Genomic DNA, 22,600 nt, shown 5'->3' on the forward strand with positions numbered 1-22,600 from the left:
GGCCGCCGCTGCCATCATGGTGGCGCCACCGCGGCTTATTTGAGAAGTTGTAAGTTGGGAGGTGGACGGTCGGCCGTACATTTCCGAGCCAGCGTCGCTGCCTATCATCCCCATGCTGTAGCCAAGACTTGCGTACCGACTATCTCTTCCGCCGCTAGGGTTGTCCATTACGGACTCGCGCACATTTATTCCCTTTCCCTCGGCCCTTCTCCGCCACGGAATCGCGAAAACTCGGCGCAATGTTTCCCACGTGATCAACCATCTAGAGGAACACGGGACAACAACGCGCACTGTACGAGCGCTCCCCGCGAACTGAATGCGCGCAGAGTATCGTAACTTGACCTACGTGCTAGCGCGGTGCCTTCGTGCGTTCCTGCGCAGCTGCTACCCCCACCACGCGCCACGCACGCGATAAAAAACTAGTCCACTCGATCGAGATAGAGTTACCTGGACGAAGATCTTTAAAAATTTCTTCGTAGAAAAATTAACGGATCAACTGTGGTCCTTGATCTGGCGTTAAATCGGTTTTACGCGAATTTGATATCCCAAAATTTGCGGCTGAAAGATCGCGCGGAGTAGTACAGGAATCAGCGAGAGGGCGTCCCCGGCTGCCATATTTAGAAGTAGACGTTACCATATTAGGGAAAGTTTGCCAAATATGGTGAACAGAGGTGGTCCTTCCTTTTCAAATGATCACTCGGCGCGCCGCGACAAAACACCAATCCAACTGACAGTAGCGCTTCCTGCACGCCTCTCCTCCCCTCCTCTTTTACCGGTATGTCCTTCCTATTTCTACGTGCTTACTAAAACATACGGCTGATAAGCGGCTTTCTGTGTTGATCCGCTATTTCTTACTATCTTCCAGCTTTCATACTTTTTTATCTGCTTCTGTTTATGTTCAGATCGATGTATTTCATTTCTCAGTCAATTGTGGTTTGATCGAAATAAACAGTTTGGTTAAAAATAATAGGGCGAGTTAACATCTTATAATATATAAAACTCTTTCAAAAGTTTCTTTCTATTGATATATTATTTCTGCTTTACCTTAACATTAACATTAATTTGAATATCATACTTTTAATTCCGATGAATATCTAATCAATATTGTTGTACACAAGGATACATTAGGGGCCACATACTGATATTTGTTTGCTTTTAATGTTTAAATATATGTATGTAGAAAGCATTGGAAATTGTGCAAGAATTCTATGTCTCATACAGTTGAACTTAGTAATGAATAGAACAATTAAAATTTCATGATATTCATATTAGTACTCTTTTTTTTCATGCAAATGTCTTGACATTACTTCTTATGATTGTAAACATGTTCATCCATTGTATGTTCATCTAGTAAGAGTTCATACAAATCGAATGACTACTGATTTGTTTTATTGTTCTTACATAATGTACTTGTTATGATTCACAGAACTGATATCTTATTATAGATGGAGGTATGAAGAATCTTAGATGTATTAATAAAGAAAAATATATAGTACAAAAAGATAAAATAAAAATCTCTTTTAGATAAAATAAATTAGAATTTTATTAAAACAGTATAACTATACATTATTGCATTATGCTGTACAAGGCACAAAAAAAGACACATAAAAAATTGGACTTACAGTATTATAAATTAGTAATTAACTATTATTATTTTTATCATAATAAATTTCCTATTAACAGAGTCATTCATTCACCTGATGTTATTGATTGTGCAGCAGAAAATAAAGTATCATGAATTTCACGAACAAATGAAACTTGAGCTCTTACAGTCATCAAAAACTGAGGATATGTTAAAGCAGGTCCTTCTTGAGCTCCAACAGTATCAGTACGTGTTGGTATAACAGATACTGGTAGGTACCTTACAGAGCTAGAATTTTGTGATAGACATTCTATAGAAGTCTTTAAGTGTAATTCTATCTGATCGCAAATTGAATAAAATTCTTCCATATTTTTATTAAATCGATGATCAGACTGATCCACACCGCCCTTTAGAGATCCAACATCTACCAAACTGTTTTGATGTAATGTATGTGCTGCAGTTTTAAGAGCTATGGCTAATGATTCCCTTAATGGACCAATTAATGATTTAACTTTGGAAATATTGTCAAGCTTTTCTTGAGTTTGCTGTTGTTGTTGTTGTTGTTGCTGTTGCTGCTGAACCTGTGGCTGTTGCGTTTGTTGTGGATTTTGCGGAAGCTGAGGATTTACAGGCTGTGTCATTTGGCCTACTCCAATTGTTCCTGGTTGTTGAATTGGTGGGATATTCATAGCGGTCCTAATAATACAATAATTTAAGAAAGTCTATATATTATGTATAAACACAAATAGAATTCAAATTTGCAGTTACTATTAAAAATTATTATACTGCGAATAATATAAACTTTGATTTATTGAATTGTATTGTAATCTTATATCCGATTCTACAAAATACATTTTACACTAATTTTAATTTCAATAATTTTCATATTACCTTTTATTTTAGTGCTAAAGAAATTATTTTCTTTGTAGTTTCACGCCTTCTCTCTAATAAAGTATTTAAAAAATAAAATGATATTCTTCTAATATTCTAAAATGTTTTGTTGTGGTTTAAAACCGAAACTTAATTAGATCGAGATGCTAGCTCGTCATTGACATTTTATACCACAGGTTGGGTGCGTGTTAGAAAAGTCATTCTAAAATACCCTAGATCGTAAAATGACTTTTCACTTTATATTTTATAATAAATTATATTCGCTATATTTTGGAACAAAATATTAATCGAAATTATTGATAATTGTAATAATAGTCACAAAATTAAATGAGAGGTTTATACATAAATTTTTGAGTGAATTTTGGAACTCAAATGTGGAAGAGATGTCGATGGCTGCGGATGGCTACTTGTTCCCAAGTTCCCACTCTATATTATCCTAAATGATGTGTTATACCGGCCAGTGTCCACAATTTGAATTTATAGTTTTCTTTAGTGCGATAAGTGCAACTGAAGTGATATTTTCAAGTACATTTACTTGACTGTACAATGTATATTAAGTCTATGGTATTGGAAGGATTCAAATCATATGGAAAAAGAATCGAAATAAATGGGTTCGATAAAGAATTTAACGCGATCACAGGATTTAATGGTAGCGGGAAATCAAACATTCTCGATGCAATATGCTTTGTTCTGGGAATTTCGAATCTTGGACAGGTGACACATTGTTTTTTACCTTTTTTTATTAATGAAATATCTTAACTGTAACCTCAATGTACTCTTGCTTTTCAATACAATTATAGTTTTATTGAAAATAATGTGATGCGAGTTGCGTATAGTTACATTATAAATATGCTTTAAACAATTTTACTCAGACATTAATATTTGTATTAAATTAATTGGAAGAAACGTATTTTTTATCCTTTTATGATAGGTGCGCGCAACATCATTACAAGACTTAGTTTATAAATCTGGTCAAGCAGGTATAAAGAAAGCTAGTGTTACTATAATATTTGACAATAGAGATAGAAATTCGTCACCTATGGGATATGAACATCATGAAGAAATAACAGTTACAAGACAAGTTGTAATTGGTGGCAAAAATAAATACTTGATCAATGGATCTAATGTACAAAATAAACGTGTCCAAGATATGTTTTGTTCTGTCCAATTGAATGTAAATAATCCACATTTTTTGATAATGCAAGGAAGAATTACGAAAGTTTTGAATATGAAGCCTATGGAAATTTTGTCTATGATAGAAGAAGCTGCAGGTACTCGAATGTATGAAAATAAGAAAGAAGCTGCTTTAAAAACCATAGAAAAGAAAGATAGTAAACTAAAGGAAATAAATGATGTATGGATTAATTCTAACAATTAAGTCTGTCTAATTTAATAGTATGTAATTGAATGAAAGTATTTTATTTCAGATTTTAAAAGAAGAGATAGGACCAAAACTAGCAAAACTTAAAGAAGAAAAAACACAATATGTTGAGTTTCAACGTATAGAAAGAGAATTAGATCATTGTAAGAGAATTTACTTGGCATGGAGATACGTGACAGCCTTAAGAGAATGTCAGAATGCAGAAGAGAATGTACAAAATGTCAAAAATAAAATAGAAGATAAAAAAAAAAGCATTAGTGCTGGTGATGAAGAACTTAAGAATATAGAGAAAGAATTAGATGAAATGGCTAAAAAAAGGGATGCAGTATGTATTTTAAATAAAAATGTATTGTTACATTTTTATATTTTTTATTCATCTATCTTATTTTTATAGGAAGCAGGAGGTCAATTAGAATCTTTGGAGAATGAATTAAAAGAAGCAGAAAAGAAACAATTTAAATTGACAGCTGAAGTTAATAGTAATAAAGAAGATATTAAAACTGGCAAAAAAGAAATAGAACAATTAAAAGCTAACGTAGTTGATGATGAAAATGCTTTTACATCAAAGCAGAAAGAATATGCCAAAGTTGAAGATCTTTTTAGGACATTAAAAGAGACAGATGAACAGGATTGTAAGGCAGTATTACTAGCGCAAGAAAAGTACCAAAAAATTAGTTCTGGTTTGTTAGAAAGTCAAGATGGCAAAAACGCAACATTGGAACAGCAATTAATAAGTGCCAAGCAAAATGTAACGGAAGCACAAACGCAACGTAAGCAATGTGAAATGACATTAAATCATAATAGAGAACAACTAAAGAAAAGGAAAGTAGATTTAAAAAATACTGGAGACGAATACAAAAAATATACTAAAGATCTTGAAAACAAAGAAAAAGAAATAAAATATTTAAAAAACGAATTAAAGAAATTAAATTACGAAGATGGATCTGTAGAACGACTTAGAGAAGAAAAACGTGCACTAACGAACGAAGTATTAACATTGGAAGAAGAAGTGGATCATTTTGAATCAAGATATCCTCAAATTAGATTTGAATATCAAAAACCAGATCCTAATTTTAAACATGATTCTGTGAAAGGAGTCGTATGCAAATTAATCACAGTAAAAGATAAAAAAGCAGCATATGCTTTAGATATAGCCGCAGGAGGGAAGGTATTTAATGATTTTTACATAAAATTTATTTTCTAAGTAATATTATTATGCTCATAAATACTTGTAATACTCGTATATTCAAATTTAATATCTTAATGAATTCTAAAAATTTCAGTTATATAATGTAATAGTAGATACAGAAACTACTAGCAAGAAAATACTTCAACATGGTCAGTTACAAAGACGTGTAACTATTATTCCTTTGAATAAAGTAAATGGAAGACCTATGGATAATCAATTAATTAATTTAGCACAGAAGATAGGTGGTGTGGAAAATGTTCAACCAGCATTGTCTCTCATAGATTTTCCAGCAGAAACTACACCTGCTATGACTTGGATTTTTGGACAAATCTTTATTTGTAAAGACATTGAAACTGCTAAAAAGATAGCATTTCATGATAATATAATGAAAAAGTGTGTTACTTTAGAAGGAGATGTTGTTGATCCTGCTGGTACGTTATCTGGTGGTGCAGCATTAAAAACTGGATCAGTTCTTTTGAAATTAGATGAATTAAAAACTGTACAAAATAAATTAAATTTCAAAAAACAAGCGCTTCAAAATGTTGAGTCTACATTAATGAATCTAAACAGTGTTGCTGAAAAATACACTTCATTAAAACAAACGTTCGATTTACGGAACTACGAAATCGATATGGTGAAACAAAGATTAGAACAAACAGAATATTATAAAATAAAAGAAGAGGTATGTAGAATAAATATAATTTACAAGAATGAATAGCTACTTAATAAGTTCTTTACAGATTGAATCCTTGGAGAAAAGTATCGAACAACTTTTGCAAACAATGGCTGTGGCAGAAAAAAATGAGAAGGAAAGTACTACACATGCTCAAAATCTGGAGCATCAATTGAAAGATGCTGGTAATATCCGTGAAAGACAATTAAATGAAGCCAAATCTGAATTAGAAAAATTAAAGAAAAAAGCTGAAAATAGCCGTAAAGAGTGGGAAAAACGAAAACAAGAAGCAGAAGTGCTTAAGTTGGAAATAGAAGAATTACAGAAAAGTATTGTAGCTGGGAAAGAACAGTTAGTAGCATCCGAAGAAAAATTGAATGTAGTAGAAGAAAAAGTAACTGTGTTGGAACAAGAATTAAATGAAGTGAAAGCTAATGTAAAACGTATACAATCTAGTATAAAAGAACAAAAAGACATTATTAATAAGCAAAATGTTTATATGCAGAAGCTTATGATACGAAAAGAAGATATTATAAAACAAAGTAAAGAAGCAGAATTAGATATTAAAAAGCTAAACCATGAAATTAATTCAATTAAAAATATTGCTACAGATTGTAAAGAAAAAGTTGCAGAACTTACACGGAAGTATGAATGGATTGAAGAGAATAAAATTTATTTTGGGAAAGCTGGTAACTTCTTTTTACATTTCAATTACATATTGCATTTGTTTTCAGTTTTTAAGTAGTGTATCTATAAAATATTTATGTTTTATAGGCGGTATTTATGATTTTAATGTCAATAAACCGAATGAAATGGAACAAAAAATACAACAGCTGCAATCAATACGTGAAAATTTAAGCCGAAATATCAATACACGTGCTATTAGTCTTCTTGATAAAGAGGAAGAACAATATAATGAAATGGTGAAGAAAAAGAAAATAGTTGAAAATGACAAACGAAAAATATTAGAGACAATTAAGCATTTGGATGAGAAAAAGAAAGAAACATTATTGGAAGCTTGGGAACAAGTATATTTATTTAATTTTAATTAAGTTGAATTAACTTATATATCAAATTTATATTATATAATTGTTATATGTCAATTTTTAGGTAAACAAAGATTTTGGATCAATTTTCAGTAGTTTACTGCCAGGAGCTGATGCAAAATTGCAACCCCCTGAGAATCAAACAGTTACTGAAGGATTAGAAGTGAAAATTGCATTTTCTGGAATTTGGAAAGAATCGTTAGGAGAATTATCTGGGGGACAAAGATCTTTGGTTGCCTTGTCCCTAATATTGGCTATGCTTTTATTCAAACCTGCTCCACTTTATATTTTGGATGAAGTTGATGCTGCATTAGATCTTTCTCATACGGAGAATATTGGTATAATGTTAAAAAAACACTTTAAACATTCACAATTTATTGTTGTGTCATTAAAGGATGGAATGTTTAACAATGCTAATGTAATATTTACAACTAGATTTATTGATGGAATGTCAACAGTGTCTAGAAGTGAAAGAATAAGAGTTAAGTAAATATATCATACATTTTTCAATCTACATAAATCTATTTGTATAAATATACATATATATAAATTAATTTTATATCTAATAAGTATTTTTTTAAAATGATGCTCCTGTACAATAGTATGTTGAGTAATTTTTATAAATTATGTCTGAAGTGCGTATATCATATTTTCATTATTAAAAAAATTCCAAATATTGGATTCCATATCAAGATATAGAAATATAATTTATATTTCTAGAATTATATCGATTATATTATATATACATATATTTACATATGAGTATAATAATAAATGATAATCATAAAAAATTAACTTTGTCTTCATAAACTACATCTTTATAAAATATACATATAATTAGTAAATTTTAATATTTTGTGAATGTATAAATGCTTTTGTAAAATACTGTTCAAATATATATATCTTACTCAAAAGAAGAGCTATAAATCTCTGTTTTAAAAGGAATCCATCATTGATGGGAATTTTTTTAATATCGATATATTCTCTAAAAACATAGTACGAAAAAAAGTACGAACAAATTTCTTATATCTTTAGAGTGTATTTACCAAACTTGACCAATTAATATCTTTGAAGAACGGATGTTGTTTTATCTCAGGTATTGTCATCCTTTCGTTTGGTTCATATTTTAGAATCTGCAAATGCGCAAAAAATGTATATTTTATGTTTATAGATCATTTAAATATAAAATGTTATGTAAAAACATACATTAAGAAGCAAAGACTTCGCATTTTCAGAAAGCTTGCTAGGAATGTTAAGTATGGAATGTGACTGAAATAGACCGGGGTGCTTTGCTTGAAATTTCTGCAATAAAAAGTAATTATATAGTATCTGTCTTATATCATATTTCTGTAAGAAAATTTTTATTTTTATTTTTACATACATTGCCAACTATTAATTCATATAATATAACACCAAAACTCCAAATATCCGTAGCGGATGTAAGAGGAATCATAGGTGAAAACGTGCATAATTCAGGAGATGAGTATGGATATTTGTATTTTAATAAATCTATATCGTGACGAGGTACAACATATGTTAACTGTACGTGTTCATTATCATCAAGCAATATATTATCAGGTTTTAAGTCAAACACAAGAACTTCTTGCTGATGTAATGCTTCTAGCGCTAAAAGTATTTCAGCAGACCAAAGACGAATTACATTTTCTGGTATTGTCCAAAGTACCTGTTCAGTGTCTACATTACTGTTTTTTGTTGATTCCGTTAGAAGTACATTCCTTTGAATTTGCTGATTATTTGATATGCAATAGGTATTCGTTTCTAGTTGATTATTAATTTCTATTAATTTATTTAATTCGTATTTTTTTTGAATATTATCATTTTTACTCTCTACTGCAAAATATGTACTATCTAAAGAACTTGTTGACTTTTTTCTTTCAAAATGAAGATTTTTGTAACTATTTTTTAACGATGAACTAGCACTGTTATTATTTTGTGACAAGTAATTAGAAGTTATCACATTTCTCTCAGGTATTTTTTCGTTTATAATGGATTCATTCATGCCGTCAATTTTTAATGATATATCATTAATATCTACTGATACTTCATTGCAACTTTTTGATTGGTATATACTGTTTTTAAAATTTAATAACGAAGTACTATTCTCATGATTTATGAAGCAGTCCGATTCACATAAACGATTAACAACCGAATTACTTTCCTTCAAAGTTGCATTAACCGATTGTAACAGTATTTGTGCCTTCTCTAATAATTGCGTAGTAGATACATCGGTATATTTTTCGTAATTTTCTTCTACTGTAATCGGATGTATCTCCATTTGTACTTTGGTATTTGTACTTATAAGGTTTACATTTTCCTTGAGTATAGTGCTTTCAGTTTCATTTACATCATTTTTCCTTAAAGTAATATCACTAACATCGATTGTTTTTTCAGTATCATCTTTTGCAGTTTTTTTATCACAATTTTTATTATTATTGGGATTGTAATGTGATGTTATAAAATCCCACAATCTTCCATGGCTATAATGTAATTCAGTTAGTTTTCAATGAATATCAGATAATAATGTTATTCTTAATACATACCTCAGATGTTGTAGGATCAGGAATACACTTGTTTCTGTTTCAACACATGCATGTAAACGGACCATGTATGGTATTTCACCACGTAATATATAATTATTTATACTTTCTTTATTTGAAGATAACTTTTCTATGGCCTGAAATTATTAAGAGAAATGTTAAATGAATTTACTTTGGTGTTCCATATTTTTGTTGTAATCAAATTACATCTTTAAATTATCTATATAATGTTACTTTTACAATGTTGAAGCAGTTTTGACGAATATCCTTTACAAGCATTACTGACTCTATTATTTTCAATACTTTGTAATATTGAAGTTCTGATATAGGTTTATTTAACACTGAAATATTACAATTTAGATATCTATTATAAAGCTTCTCAGCATGGTCTAAATATTTTGATATCTTTTCTTTAATTTTTTCTGCCCTTTTTTTATTTGTATCAGATTCAACACCAGATCGAAGACTAGAGATTCCCATTTTATATTGAGTAAATGCTTCTTCATACTCTGCAAGGTCTTCATGCTTGACAGCTGCACTCATATGTGCAGATGCAACTAAAATATATTGTGGTGAATCTGTCCATGATTGTGGCAGATCGGAATCTTCATGAGTATTTATTGAAGTGTTTAAATCGTTACTAGTAGTATCAGTATTTATATTAGTGTCTGATGTTTGTACAATTGCAGAATTACTCCTAACATTATAATTTTTATCTTTATAGCAATTGTTATTTTTGTTACAAATTAATTGATTATCTCCTAATTCAGAGACAATTTTATCATTATCTTCTATTAGCAATTTATTATACTTGCTTTTTGCCATAGATACTTTTTTATTTTCAGTTTCATGACTTAAATCATTTTGTGATAAAATTTGTTCTTTGGATTCAGATGCTTCTTGAGACTGCTTTACTTCATTTTTAGTAGCAGATAAATTTGTCAATGAAGTTTGAATACCTTTAGGTTGAAGAATACTTTGAGAAACATTATTTGGCAGAGAATTTATGTAAGTATGACGATCCTCCTCTGCAGATGTATCAGAACTAAGAGATTGAGAGCAATCATTTAAATAATAATCTGCATGACTAGATTCAAAGAACTTTATGAAAATGTCACTAGAGTATAAATACGAATGCCTGCCTATAAATTCTAGAAACTTTAATGCACATTCCCTTCTCTCTTCAATAACTTCAGCTTCAAATCTGCCAAAAAATTTTGGCTTTGGAAATGATGGAAAGCTTTCCTTAATTCGCGATTGCGAGTATAATACATTTAATTCTGAGTGGAGTTTCTTAAAGTCATTATAACGTTTCCATACAGATACTTTAGAAATTTCTTCATGAGAGCTTTTCAAAAATACCTAAAAATATATAAATATATATAGTTATAAATTATGACTCACAACATTTCTATAATTAAATCATAGAATATGTTAATTTATCACAACATGTATTAAAAATGAATTTTAAAATTAATATAATATTAGAAAACCACGAGAAAAAGCAAATAAATGAATTTAAAGATATCTTCTTTGATATTTGATTGTTAATTTATCTGATTATCGGACTGTTTTACTCTATATACATTATATTGATATTTTATATCATACCACAGACGTGACTTTGTAAATAGTAAAGCCTTTCTTATGCCGTGTCGTTTCTGGAATAATAAAACGCCTCACCCATTTGTCTTTAGTGGGTGCCATTGTTTATACACTTTAACTATAAAACCAGAAGCTCAATAAATTGATCGCTTTATCGTTTTAATTTGTGTATTTCTGTCATCATACTTTCATGCATCTGGCTTTTTTCTTCGTTTACGTGGCATGTATGTCGCGAATGATTGATTCTCAATAAATGTCACTTATATATATTTACATTTATTGGTGCGATAAACTAGTTGGTTATAGTAGATGATTGTTTATAACATATGTGGTTTTATTTTTTTTATGAAATTCGTATACTTCCTACGCACTACAAATGAACAAGTGTGGAATTACGAGTTTTTTTTTACTATTTTTGACAATTGCCACAATGAATTAGATTGCAATTCTCAATGCAACCTCGTCTCACTATTTACTATTTATGTATTGCAACTGAACGAAAAAGAACGATTATTTCCACTCAACCCTTTCTTTTTCACCACCTGAGTGGTACTGCGCTTGCGGTGCGATGTTATAGACTTAAGAATAGAACATACATAGAATAGGAATCGGAATAGAAATTGACGTGTAGGACAAAGTAAAGTGATTATCATTGACGTTCTTTAAAAGCTACCCTCTTACAAACATACATATCTGCTTTCTTATCTCCAATGCTAATTTTAGAAGTTGTGAGATTTGTTTATATTTGAACAATCATTAATATTAAACTGGGTTTACAATATGCTGTAGAGAATGCTTTAATGATATAATCTTTTAAAATACAATTCTATGAAATCATGTATTTTACATTATACTATTCTTTGGTTTTTGTAATTCGCAGACGAAATAAAGGATGGACTTAATATCACGTCGTACCTTCAATGCATTTTGTGTCACTATGTGGTATATATATGACACTATATACCACTTTCGTGTCGCATGCGACGTTATCGATCTAATATAGTAGCGGTTTGAATTAAAACTAAAGTCCTCTATGAAATTATAAATAAAATACATATAGTAAGGATATTCTATAATCGCAAATGAAATATAAAATTTTATACTTATACATACTCTTATTTATGGATAACTTAATTATGTCCAATGAATAGGACGAAAAGAACAATGAAAGAGTAAAAAAATCAACAGAAACTTGCTTCTGTGGATAAATACATATATATACTGATCAAGTACATCAACCTTTATGAGTATACTAAAATTGAGACTTAAGATTTGTGTAATGTCTTTCGTGATATCCTGAGCGATGTCTTTTTATACAATGTTTTGCGATATCTTGATATATTCCATGGCGTCTCATGATGGTTGTTATTATTTTATTTCTTGCCTAATGGAAGAGAAAGGAATTTTGGAAACATATCTAATAAAAGATTATATATATAGAAATATATATACATGTATGTATATGGAATATACATTACATACATAAATGCGATAGACTTTGGGCTGCAGATTGCGTAGTTCTTAGGTTGGTATCATTCTTCGAATAGTAATATTGGGAAATATTGATGCTTGTATCCTTTTTCAAATAGTAATATTACGGAATATTAATATTTGGAAAACACGACATAAATTAATACCATTTATCGATAAGATATCTACACTATTACAAAATCTTATGTTTTATCATAATATAATACATAATTTATATGTATATTAAAAAGAATTATGTAATTAACTTGCGTAAAAAATTTTAAATTTTTTCATTTTTTGTAGAATTTTCTATGAAAGTAATTATCGAGAAAATGCAGTATCAGGGTAATAGAACATAATACCAGGATAATACGTACCTGAGTCATCTGTGTTCTTGATGGCAGAAATAGGAATTAAATTTTAAGTTACATCATTTTGCGCGGTGATCTCGTATTGAAAAGTGGAAGTAACTGCAGAGAGTTCGTTATAGATATGGAAAGTTTAATATACATCGACATATTAAATGCTTCAAAATGGTGAGAATCTTAATTTGAATCGTTCTGTATTTACAGTTATTAACATATTGCAAACGGATCTAGTGCTTGAGGTCGATCATGAAAATTGTCATATTTTTATTGTTGTTGTCATATTTAGAGAGAAACAATTTAACTAAATGCTGGGCGTAGTTGGTAATAACTATTATTCTGCTATATGTTAACACAATTTATAATGATTTGTTGTATTGTCATGTAAACATACGAATATGGAAATTTTCAGGAAAATTCGATTAGTATCTGTGTACTGATAGAACGTGATACGTTCCTGAATCAATCGTACTCTGGTGGTAAATTTTGAAATTAAAATTTGAAATTACTCCATTTCGCGCGGTGTCATATTGAAAAGAAGAAGTAACTGTCGAGAATTCGTCGTAAATTCGTCGTTCGTGGAAAATTTAATATACAATACGAAGACATTGGTTTAAAATGGTGAGAATATTCATTTGGCTCATTTTATAATACAATTTATAGTGATTTGTCGTTTTTCCATGTGAATAGAGGGTTATTAGTTTTCGATCAAAATCACCTACATCGAAAGGCGCAAATCACGTATTGTTAGAATGAAATTCTATTCCTTTTTATTTCCTTTGACTTTCTTCTTTCCCTTTATTTTCCTTGATAGTTTATCCCTTATATTTTTTACTTTCTTTTTCTTTTCTTTTATACATCAAATTATGGTAATTAACGAAATATAATTCGATAGTCGTTCGATTTTACGGTAATAATAATTTTACGATGTTTTATTTTAATTTTGTTCGTTTACGTTATATCAATTCGTGCGTGTTTACTTTATATGCGTATCTCCGCATTTCAGTCTGACGTATTGTTTTTTTCTTGAAACATAATATCGGCCTGTTGGAAACATATCCTTTCCAAGAATTCGACGACTCTTGTTCGTACACACTCGACTTACCGGCGACGTCCTCCCCACCCCTCGCCAGCCGAATTCCGTTTGGTAAATCGACACGCGGGGATCATTCTACGGACGAAAATCGGATTGATTAGATGTATCTATACTCTGCAACAAGTGTCCTCTTTCTACTACGTAGTATTTTTTTAGTAATTTTTCTACCAAATTCACGCTACTGCTATGTCTAATTAATGTACGTTTTATTCGTTAATTCATTATAATCTATTAGAATCCATTATTAGATTATCTTTTTTTCTTTGGTCTATTTTTTGTTATCGTATTTACGGGTAGCTTGTACAATGAGCTTTCAGAAGCAACTTTAACCTTAATCGCTAAAACCCAATTAATTGCTTCACTTTGGTATAATTTGTTACTTTTATATACTTATTTTAACGTTTCGGTCTCTTTTTGTGCAGATCATTGCTTGATTGCGAGGAAAATTTGAAGACATTAGAGAAACGCCACGAAATTCGAAAGAACGCCACGGTGTATGATTAATTCGATAGTTTTCTATGCAGATACGGTAACACTTGACTTATTCTAATGAAGGTAAACGTATTTATACGTTTGTTTGTTCTTTCTATTGGACACTTGGTAATATTTATTTAGTATGTAATCGATTCTTAACAAATAATTCGCAATGTTAACACCATTAATACATAATATAACAAAATTATAAATTACTTTATGATTTATTAAGAATACGAAGGTGAAGACACCGTTAACCGCTTCTTATTTCGGATATAGATACATATTAAATTAATTTTTTATTTCAAACATACTAAATGAAATGCTTTATTATTTAACATTAACGTAGAATCTCCAAAATTCTATTTAAATTAAATTAAAATAACTTATATTTTGCTGCATTCCCGCGAATTTTCTGCAATAATATTGTCACCACAATTTTTTTAATAATTCCTATTATTTTCTAGAAGAAATGCTGTTGCAGGTAGGTTTGAAGACATATTTCGTTAGTATAAAATGTATTTGAAACTCTAATAATGGACAAATTGGGTGCATTATGGAATATTGATAGAGATTTGAATAATATTGTAACTAATAACTCCATATTAAATATTTCATATTCTAGTATGATATGTGTGTAATCTATGTAATATGATATTTGTCTGTGGTAAATGAATAATAATTACTTTATAATTTTGAAAAAGCAGTATTTTCATAAATGAACACTGGATAAGAAGAAGAAGAAAAGTAGTATTTTAATAAGAATTTTTTCTTCCAGAAAATTTTTGTGACTGCGCGCAATGCGGTCAGTAAAGTCAGTGTTTGCTGCGTTATATTACTTTTCATATTTTTTTAGAGCGTAATAATTTTCATTAAATTTAATTATAATAATCAGACGCGAAAGTAGAGTCAGTGTGTTCGCCAATTGTCACTTGATTTGAACGGACGTGTTAATAGCCTATTATTTTTCTTCTTTTTTTGTTAAACATTCGCTTTCGGTAGTGGAGTCGCAGGTCTCGCAAGAGGATAAAGCCTCTTGGAGCTCGACGATGTATTTTATTATTCATATTTAGTTTGAATTACTATTAACTTGTATTGAAAAAAACATCAAAGTTCTAATGTTGAGGTATACAATAAAAACATTTAACGTTCAGAAATCAGTAGAATTTCAATTTCTAGATTTTTAATTTTTATGTCAGGGTACCAATTTTTATTTTAACAATTAAGCTGTATTAGAATTTCAATTCTTTTTGTTATTAAAATTTCAAATTTGTATAGAGTTTTGTTTTTCGTTATTTAACATTTTTTAAGAACCAAAAGTCCGTTTTCAGGGACAAATTATAGCATTTCACATGTTTTGTTATAGGTTTTTCATAATTTCCATTTTTTCCTCTTCTCTGGGAAGGATGAAGCGGCACTTCAAATTTGAGCATGTAAGAATCTTTGCACATTGTATTTCATTAATTTTATTCTTTGTATTTCGCTGTAATTACTATTAATTAGAAATTAAAGTCTGATTTTTAATTTTTTTATTAGCATTCCAATTCCTATAGTAACTAGAGTTTATTAGGAGTTTAATATTTTTGTTATTAAAGTTCTGTTTTTATAGAATTTCATATTTTATTATGTCAGATTTTTTTATTAATCTTCAATGTGCTTCTCAAAATAAATTATAACAATTCATATTTTGTTAAAGGTATGTCACTCCTTCCTGTTCTTCCTGTTCCCTGGAAAAGACTTACTTGTGCTTCAAAACCAAAGAATGTAAGTAACTATTTATTTTGTGCTACATTTAATTCAATTCTTTATATTCTACGATAATTATTATTCATTAAAAAATAAAATCTGATTGAAAATTTGACAAGTTGAACATTTTTCATTCTTGAATTGAATATTATTACTAAAAATTTTTATTTAACAGAAATTAGTCTTTTATTTTAAATAAAAACTTTTAAAGTAATTAACACCATCATTACGAGTAAATTAAAATATTCTATGTTTTGTTACAGTTTTCTCCCATTGAATTCGGTGATTCCAATTTGATGATGGCTTGATGACGAACTCCCTTGGATCAGAACAATATCGAGGACAACATTCTTCACATCTAATCGTGAGTCGCATGTATTTTTATTCCTGCGGTCTCTCAATCATGTCGAAGGATGAAAGGTCCGAATCGACACGGGTGATTGGCTGTATACGTAGAATTTTTGACGAGCATAGTGACTGCGGGTATTTATTGTACTCGTGAGTAGTAACATTTTCTTGTCTATCATACAAGATACATATTATAGAAGTGTACAATTCTGTATGTAGGTACTTCATTTGTAAGATGTGTTCTGTTCGATTTCTTATTTGTAGTTTCATAGGAAATTTTTGTTTCGGTTCAGGCCACTACTATGCTGAATCGATAACGTTGCATGCGACATAAAAATGGTATAAGAGTAAAATTACCTCAAAAATATGGGGTGTGAAGAAGCATTGCATATCAGGTCTATTCTATACCTCGTCGGTGATTAGAACCACAGTTAAAAACGACAGACGATCTCGTTCTTAAATAATAATGTGGGTTTACGTACACATGGTACGACAGTTTCATGGTGCAATCGATTGCTTTCAATGAGATACAATTTCGCTTCTAGATGGCGCAACAATGTTCTGTCTATGAGATTCGCATCTTTAATTATTCTTATATCTAACAATAAATTTACATGTTAAACAAGGGGGGGTGCATATGCTCTATGAAGTATATATAACTTGTAATTAATATTTTCTTAATGCGGCGATTGAATAAGATAAATACATATTTCGTATATCATTTTTTGGCTATAATCGAATTCAAAAACAGAGTAAGTAATTTAACTCGAATTTTTAAAATGATTACTAAATGACAAGTAACATGCATAAAAGTAACGTCATATTCTGTATAAATTGTATTTAAGATTTTCATTGTTTAAACTTATTCAAGTCATCATATCTATCGAACGATAATAGTATAAAATTAAAGACTACTTAAGAAAGGAAAGGATTACTTTAGTATATAATGATTATTATTATACGTATACAACGTTTCATAATCTATTAATACATGTTCGTTATATCGTTATACATTTTAGGATTTTATTAGAACTTTGGTATTCAATAAACCTTGTCTTCCACCGTGAAATTATGTATGGTATATAACCATATCTGTTCTTCAAATTGCAGTTGGTAGTCGATGCACTTTGTAGACATTATGCAAAAAAATGTACGCCTGTTAGATGAATAAATATGTATATTCCGTAACGGCCATCCTTTTGTCCTTCGTCGTACTCCCTTCGTTGTACTCGCCACCTCATTCCAGATCTTATAAATTATTTATTCTCGACGAAACCTGTGCGCTCCCACCGCTAAGACGATTACTTTAATTAATGTCGATCGTTATCGGTGACTTGAAAGCCAGAAGGGTAGGAGTCACGTCAACGAGATGCTTTTAAATTCTAATACGGCGAAGCGACGCCACGATCGCATCCCCCGTCCCATTTGCGGGATTCCTTCAGGACACGGTGTTTCCTGTCTATTTCTGTACCGTAAACGAATCGATTTTAAGGTGTCACTATTCACCTACGTTGAAATACTCTCTTACTTTCTTTCACTTCCCTTTCTACTTCACTCAAATATTTCTACGTAAAACCAATAGCTTGTGTTATGTTTTCTTATTTTTCTCATTTTAATTTTACACCATCACGAAGCACTTTACTTGTGGCTTTCATAGTCGACAGAGTCTACTTTCAGTCTGTTGATTACTTTCAATTTCTTGTTTAATTCTATAGGAATAAACTTTGTTGGTCGAACGAGAATTTATGTTTGATCTTCTGTTTACTATTTAAATTAATATTCCCTTTATGGTGATCAAAGTAATCACGTACATTGAACTTTTTTTTTAAGTTTATGAATTTTATCGAAGAATTTTCTAAATTTTCCTCCTCATATCAAAGAGAATTCTAGCACGTGAACGTAAAATGAAATAACATAAATTTTTATATTCCATATGAATAAGTGTGTACTGATAATTATAAAATCGGTTGACAAAAGTTGACAGAAGTTTCTCGTTGAAAGGTGGTTGTTCGTATATGAAGGCCGTGGGATGCGATTTAACAGAATACCGCTTTTAATTTGATGGGGATTGAAGGATGTGTAGATGTAAGCTGCAATTTCACGTGGAGCTTTCTGCTCGAGGCTGGTCCGTCTGGAAATCTGCACTTACAATCGACCACATTTACGGTATTACGGCTTACTGCAAACGGAGAACCGTGAATGCCATTTGGAAATCATTGCCGATCGGACAGCCAGAGAACTGGTTGTAATACTCTTACGAGAACGACACAAAGTGAAAGGATCCCCCGGTTTGGTCTGTTTGAAAAGGTCCGGTTCGTCCTTTTTTCCTTCGTTTATACCGAAATATGTATTTCTGATATCATATTGAATTTGTCTCATAAAACGTACCTACAGAAACCATATTGATTTCTGTTCAACCTATTGTCCTATATGTTTGTCGATGAGGTTGAAGCAATATTTAATAATAAAATTCATCTTCTGTAGTATCATCTTATATTTGATAAAGTGTTTTTCAATTTGTTTAACTAACTCTCTATAATATTGAACGTATGGTTGGGATTATGTCTCCAATTAAATAGAGACAGATTCTATTTTTAGGGAAGTTTACTTTGATCTGTAATTTTAATTTCAATTTTTTTTTTACTGAGGATTATTATATTCAAATTACAATTACGATGTCTCTAGTAGTAGTAGTAGTATTTATTTGTTTCAGCTTCTACATATCTTATAATCGTACTATACTTTAACATTCTTACATTTTAATATTGTAGTCTTTCCCCCATTCATATGTATATTACTTTTGCACATATCTTTGGTTTCGTACGTTAAGTGTTTATTTACATTTCCTTTTACATTCTTATCTACTTGTTTATTTCATTGTTCTTATTTACATTCCTTACTTATTTGCCCACGTCCCATCTCATACTTCTCCTTCTCGATTTCTTGCACCTATCTCCTCGCCATTTTCAAACTCCTATACCAGTCTATAACTTTTGTGCGATATGTCTCTGACAATAGCTCCTGCTTCTTCAAATGTACTCTTCCGAGCTTTGTGCATTCCTTTAATAAGTGTTTCAGTGTTCCTTGGCTTTTTTTTTTACCAAGTATATATCTTCTTCTCTCTTCACTCAACCAATATTTATTATATTTCTCCATATCCCTACATCTCAATCTCGCTTATCGTACAATTACTTTGTGCATTTATTCTTTTCTTATCGTATGTAGATAATCTAGCAATAAAACTGTTACGTGTCTATATATATGTATATTACGATACCTGTATATTCTTTAATTAATATGCTGAATATGTAACGTTCACTTAACACTTCATGCGAAATTTCATCCATTAAATTCATCTGCTCCGAACTTTTATTTTTATTGAAAAAAGTCTCGAACATTTAACTTAACGAATGATTATACAATTGATAAGAATCTTAGCGCTTCCTCAAAGTTTTTGGAAGCTCAGACTAGTGAAAACGTTAGGCTTGGACATAGTTGAATCGTACTGCGTATGCGTTTATTGAGGAACTCGATTTAGGAATTCGAATGCGCTATTAAAAATAACACTTAATACTCATCATGAGTGTTTAAAATCTAAAAGTGTGAAAAATTAAGCCGGTACACTTATTTACATTGTGTGTTCTTCAGTCATTTTGACGGGCCTCGTATGACATCGCGTTTTCTTACGATCATCAACTTTCGCAACCGAATATTCAGCGGCGTGATAAAAAGATGATGGGGTGGAGCGACGAGGATATCGGGCGAGGAGGGTAAAAGCGTTTCCATTTAATTACAATCGATCGAAGTAGGCGAATCGCCTTCAGTGGCATTAACGTAGTCGAGACGGTGGTTTTATAGACGGTCAGCCAGGGGTAGTTCGTAGACCAACGTTAAAACCACCACTCAAATTTGCAGAACTTTTTATTTCCACCCTCCTCGAACCTTCTTACCGACTGCTACCTCAGTTCTCTCTTCGAAAGGGTTTAAAATCGCAGACGTTTCCTATCTTCTTTATTTTTTTCTTTCTTCTCTCTATACCCTTTGTACCTTTTTTCCCCTCTTCTCTTCTTCACGTCATTTGGTTAAAAGAATTTCTCCTCTTCATTCCTTTCACATGCTCTTTTGCCGGAAACCAACACAAATGTTTGATCTACTTGATGCACTGGGCGTCTTTAACCATCTCTTCTCATCGTTCTCGGTTTCGAATATTTCTTCATCTATCTCTACCACATCAGGCTGAAATCTCGTGTCCTTTTGTGCCTCTCTTTTTTCTCTTCTCTTTACCAGAGGGTTAAAACGCGTATAGTTCGATATTTCGAGAATTTCTTCTTTCTTTCTCGAGCGAGGTCGCTCGTATTTTTTTCGCCCTGAAGCATAAGATGGTGATATTCGAAATGATATGAATTAGTTGAAGAGAAAATCTCTGTGGAATTAATGCGATTTTGTTTTGAATCTTCCGAAATATAGAAAACTCGTACATTGTGACACATTTTTAACTCTTTGGAACAGAAAGTTTAGTGCAACAAAAGTTTAATTCTATTTGTAATTACACATTCGTTTCTTATCAGTGTTTGAAGGTGTGCTAGATGTTTCTCCTTTCATACAAAAATAGATGCTTAATATTTAATTTTAAAAAGACATTCATTTTTACCACACCATCTACAATAACAAAGCGTTCTCACGCCATTAAGTCATCGCAATAGTCAAGCACAATAGAAATACGTGATATCATACAAAGCGAAGCAACGCAATCGAGTGTGACAAAGCTAAAAAAGGATGTTTTTGATATCGTGAAAAGTTGTACCTCGTGGAATAATTCTTCAAATATTTCCTAACATTATTAATGTTTAAAATAATATATCAACGAGTCATCTTAGTCTATTACGAAGTCGTTTCTTAATTACAAAATGTATTTAGTAAAGAAACAAATCAATTATAACGAACAAAAATTTATTCGATAATCGAAACGATCTACAAGTTAGGGAGCAGGTAAATTATTAAACGGTTAGTCGACGAGCGATTCCAAAAATCTGCAATTGTAACTAGGATACGATATATTCCCACGAGAAGCGAAAGAGCACGTAAAAAGATAACGGCAGGTAGAAGGAAGGCCGACGAGATTATTCCCAAGAGTTTGGCATAAACGACAAGTAAACTCTCCCTTTTTTCTCTAACCAACGAATGATTCCAAAAATCTAAGGATACCCATGCACGATTAAAATTCAACGATCATCCACCGGATATCCTTATTATTTCTTTTTCGAAGTTTGCGATCTTACTCTGGATTCTCTCATATTTCGTAGCTCGTTCGTGATGGCCATTTGTCACTTCTCGAGTAAAGTTCAATGCTTTTCGGGCCATTTGACGTGCGCTACAAAAAATGTAAAAAAAAGGAAGAGCAGAAAGGAAGGAGGAGGAAAAAGCAGGAGGATGGTGGAGGGACGAGGTAAGAGGAGGGCAGGAGAAACACTTCGAGGCAGAGCGAAAGTTTCGAGTTGGCGTTATTGATGTCTTCGGTGGATGTGTGCCGGGGTTGGAGGTGGTCGCGGGAGGTAATCCTGAGAGCAGCCTCAAAGGCCAAATGAGAAATACTTTCCGATCGGGCAGCGAGGCTTAAAGGACTTCATATAACGTCTCTGAGCCGTGAGATCTTAGACTCGCGTCGAGATTTCGACGCTTTTATTATGTAACGAATGTGCGTTCGTGTTGGTTCTTCTCGATTTTTCTTCACTTCTCGTTCCGTTACCCTCGAATTGCTGTTCTTCGTTTCCAAGCCGGCGAACTTTTGTAATTACGAGTCGCTGTCTTTAAAATGACGGTCCGAAATTAATCCCGAAGAGACGATTTCTCTTTCGAGCTACTTCCACTCGCTTTTTCCTTTTCTCTCTTCTTCGTTGTGATTTTTATCTTTATATTTATACTTTTATGTTTTGCCGTGAAAGAAAGAAAGAAAGACAATGTACGGGTATAAGTACGTACATAGAGCGTTCATGGATATGTGTTTAATTCACATTATGCTAAAAACTTCCTTACAATACTATGTTACAAATTCAAAAATAGAAGTATTGAAAAATATAAGTTTTTTTTATCAAATTTTCATATCTTAAATCAATTAAATAGCAGTTTCTCGAAAAGACACATCGTAGAGTATACGATCTTAATTTCATTTCACCGTT

General features: G+C 31.2%; 5 protein-coding genes and 1 long non-coding RNA gene across 7 annotated transcripts in view; 3 read left to right on the forward strand and 3 right to left on the reverse strand.

Annotated features, from left to right (window-relative positions):
* Positions 1–459, reverse strand: part of LOC100740572 (serum response factor homolog) — a gene marked incomplete at its 3' end in the record, with an annotated part of 4,116 nt that extends 3,657 nt beyond the window's left edge. Inside the window, exon 1 of the mRNA XM_024372307.2 lies at positions 1–459. Within this exon, the coding sequence (XP_024228075.1) occupies positions 1–168 (168 nt within the window).
* Positions 460–643: 184 nt separating this feature from the next.
* On the forward strand, positions 644–7,321 carry LOC100740692 (structural maintenance of chromosomes protein 2). Of its 2 annotated transcripts, none has more exons than XM_024372322.2 (8): positions 644–775; positions 3,405–3,827; positions 3,901–4,179; positions 4,249–5,022; positions 5,138–5,725; positions 5,784–6,405; positions 6,491–6,744; positions 6,827–7,321. In XM_024372322.2, the coding sequence occupies exons 1-8, from the start codon at positions 659–661 to the stop codon at positions 7,250–7,252; spliced, it is 3,483 nt and encodes a 1,160-aa protein (XP_024228090.1). In that variant the 5' UTR covers positions 644–658; the 3' UTR covers positions 7,253–7,321. The 2 variants fall into 2 exon arrangements, with proteins under 2 accessions (XP_024228090.1, XP_003485561.1); XM_003485513.4 differs by lacking the exon at positions 644–775 and adding an exon at positions 3,020–3,187.
* Positions 1,525–2,651, reverse strand: LOC117152550 (mediator of RNA polymerase II transcription subunit 29). The gene is made up of 2 exons (XM_033324731.1): positions 2,474–2,651; positions 1,525–2,278 (listed from the first exon to the last, which is right to left on the reverse strand). Exon 2 carries the CDS (start codon positions 2,269–2,271, stop codon positions 1,690–1,692), a length of 582 nt encoding a protein of 193 aa, XP_033180622.1. The 5' UTR covers positions 2,272–2,278; positions 2,474–2,651; the 3' UTR covers positions 1,525–1,689.
* A 440-nt stretch (positions 7,322–7,761) lies between the features above and the next one.
* On the reverse strand, positions 7,762–11,851 carry LOC100748198 (ribosomal protein S6 kinase delta-1). The gene is made up of 6 exons (XM_033324730.1): positions 10,932–11,851; positions 9,555–10,682; positions 9,324–9,457; positions 8,144–9,260; positions 7,969–8,064; positions 7,762–7,895 (listed from the first exon to the last, which is right to left on the reverse strand). Exons 1-6 carry the CDS (start codon positions 11,025–11,027, stop codon positions 7,794–7,796), a joined length of 2,673 nt encoding a protein of 890 aa, XP_033180621.1. The 5' UTR covers positions 11,028–11,851; the 3' UTR covers positions 7,762–7,793.
* Positions 11,852–13,185: 1,334 nt separating this feature from the next.
* LOC117152545 lies at positions 13,186–15,801 on the forward strand. The gene is made up of 4 exons (XR_004462930.1): positions 13,186–13,381; positions 13,767–14,055; positions 14,279–15,381; positions 15,697–15,801. It is a non-coding gene; the product is annotated as an uncharacterized LOC117152545 (long non-coding RNA).
* Positions 15,802–15,955: 154 nt separating this feature from the next.
* LOC100740813 overlaps positions 15,956–22,600 on the forward strand; it is a 56,329-nt gene continuing 49,684 nt past the window's right edge. The window contains exons 1-3 of the mRNA XM_033324680.1: positions 15,956–15,985; positions 16,027–16,094; positions 16,406–16,440. Coding sequence (XP_033180571.1) covers positions 15,956–15,985; positions 16,027–16,094; positions 16,406–16,440 — 133 coding nt within the window. The remainder of the gene's footprint in view (positions 15,986–16,026; positions 16,095–16,405; positions 16,441–22,600) is intronic.

Source organism: Bombus impatiens, unplaced genomic scaffold (genome assembly GCF_000188095.3).
Source record: "Bombus impatiens unplaced genomic scaffold, BIMP_2.2 scf_0060, whole genome shotgun sequence".
In the NCBI taxonomy this organism is placed as follows: Eukaryota; Metazoa; Arthropoda; class Insecta; order Hymenoptera; family Apidae; genus Bombus; species Bombus impatiens.